This window comes from Triticum aestivum, chromosome 1A (genome assembly GCF_018294505.1).
Source record: "Triticum aestivum cultivar Chinese Spring chromosome 1A, IWGSC CS RefSeq v2.1, whole genome shotgun sequence".
NCBI lineage: Eukaryota > Viridiplantae > Streptophyta > Magnoliopsida > Poales > Poaceae > Triticum > Triticum aestivum.
Genome location: NC_057794.1, coordinates 582656335 through 582658556, shown reverse-complemented (window position 1 = coordinate 582658556; position 2222 = coordinate 582656335). Strand labels below are relative to the sequence as shown.

Below are 2222 nucleotides of genomic sequence, written 5' to 3'. Positions count from 1 at the left end.
CGGACGTAGGGAGTATTAACATATATTTGAAATGCATGAATATTTTGAATGTGATGAATAATGTTTTTGAATGACATGAATACTTTTTATAACCCATTAGAAGAAATTTTCACAATTTTAATTGTTTGAAATGTCATGAAGAAACTTTCTAATTATTTTTTCATATTTTAAATGTCAGAAAAATATTTTTAATGATACAAAAATTTCTAAGATTTCTGAGAACAAACATTTTTTACACTGCTTGAACTTTTTGTAAATGCGTAACGAGCGCTTTTAAAATTTGAAGTAAATTAAATTTTAATATATATGTATTTATAATATTTCGAAATATAAATGAATTTAAAATTTTAAAAGTAGAGTAGTAAAAAATACATCTGAATGAAAGAAGAAAAATCTAATGGAAAGATCAGTTATGGGCCGCGTCCGTCTGGGCGCGTCAGTGTAAGGGAGCGCAAAGCAGCTTGGTCCAAAATTTGAAGTTTTGTTTTTGAGGGGTGTCCAAAATTTGAAGTAAATGCGAGAAGCAAGGCCGAGGATGAATTTTGTGCTCTCAGTTGGGCTGCCCCTCTCAGGGAGCGCAAAGCAGCTCAGTCATGAAGGTACTGGTCGTGTCCATGTCAACCCGTCGACTGCAGCGACGCGAGCGGTTAGCAGTGTCCACCGCACTCATTGACCGAATTCAAGCTCGCCATACGAAAATGGCGTCCCGAGTGCGACCTCCAACCACCAGATCAATTGCACCAGCCGCCTGCGACGGCTACCCGCCATAAATCCCCCAGCGCCCAACCGCCCCGCCGTTCGAGCCCGGCGGCTATTCCCACTTCGCCAGTGGCCCGGTGCCATGCCACGCCACACACGACACACAACTCATGGCGGACGCCACGCCCACGAAACCCAGCAAGAAAGGTTCCTCCGAGCCCGCCGTCCTCTATGACGGCGCCAAGGCCAAGACTAAGTCCAAGGCCGTCGTCCACGCCGACACCGAGGACGGGCATGCCGGCGATGCGGCGAGTCCTGCTCCTGCCCACCGGACCCGGCTTCTGCGGTGCGCGTGCTGCGGCCTGGCCGCGCTCGCCGCGTTGGCCGCCGTGGTGATCCTCGTCCTGTCGCTCACCGTGCTGCGGGTCCGGGACCCTGACCTGACCATGGACTCCGTCACCGTGGAGCGCTTCCACGTGGGGTTCGCGGCGGTTCCCGACGGCCGCCCGCCGCTGCGGATCAACGCGACGCTGGCCGCTTGGATCATGATCCGGAATCCAAACTACGCGTCCATGCGCTTCGGAGCTAGCACGACGGAGATCTTCCTGGACGGCGTGCCGGACCGCGTGGGCCTCGGGAGCGCGCCGCCAGGGGAGTCGTCGGCACGGAGTACCAGCCGAGTGCGCGGCAGCATGGACGTGTTCGTCGACAGGGTCGCCCCAGCCGTGGTCGGGGAGGTGCTGTTCGGCCGCGGCGAGGTGTGGCTCACCAGCCGCACGGCCATGGACGGCAAGGTGAGCGTGCTCGGCGGGCTCTACGGGCGGCGCACGGTGCGCGTTGCCATGCGGTGCCGCGTCGTGCTGCACGTGTCCGCGGTCGTCGTCGTCGCTGGCTCCCCTTCATGTGTGGCGGAGTTCGGCCGCTGACATCATCTCAATGCACAAGCAAGCGAGCATGTGCCGCTACTCTGTTCGTACTAGCAGTTTCTCTTTTCGGTCATCCAAACCCTCCCTGCCCCGTGAGACGAATCTGACACCATCTTTGTTTTCGTTACTTGCAGTAATATGTTGAACATTTATTCTAACTTCCGGCTGAGTAATCCCTGTATGATCAATTCTCTCAAACATTTCTTGGCAGCGCAACCAATTCCTGCAGCAATGCTTATAGTATCGTCTACTTCCTCCGATTCCTAAATATTAGTCATTTTAAAGATTTTAATACAGACTACATATAAAAAAATGAATGAATCTACACTGTAAAAATATGTCTATATACATGCTTTAAAATCTTTAAGAAGACTTATATTTAGAAACAGAGGGACTAATTTCTAAAGATCCATACAAAGAAATTTATACAACTGAACCAGTGCACCAAGGCAATATTAAAAAATTTACTCGATGAACCTTTCGTAGCAAGACGAATAACTTTTAGATTCGATGAACAAATTTGTAAAAGTAGCTTAAAATGAGCTAATTTGCAGTCAAGTAAGACAAAATATGTGACATATAAAATATTCAGTTATG

The 2222-nt window shown here is 49.3% G+C and overlaps 1 protein-coding gene across 1 annotated transcript; it reads left to right on the top strand.

Moving 5' to 3' along the window:
- Positions 1–802: 802 nt before the first annotated feature.
- LOC123069796 (uncharacterized) lies at positions 803–1841 on the top strand. The gene has a single exon (XM_044492737.1). The coding sequence runs from the start codon at positions 870–872 to the stop codon at positions 1623–1625; it is 756 nt and encodes a 251-aa protein (XP_044348672.1). The 5' UTR covers positions 803–869; the 3' UTR covers positions 1626–1841.
- The last annotated feature ends 381 nt before the right edge of the window (positions 1842–2222 follow it).

Coding starts and splice junctions, on each gene's coding strand:
- LOC123069796 (XM_044492737.1), top strand. CDS start 870: ATGGCGGACGCCACGCCCACGAAACCCAGCAAGAAAGGTTCCTCCGAG.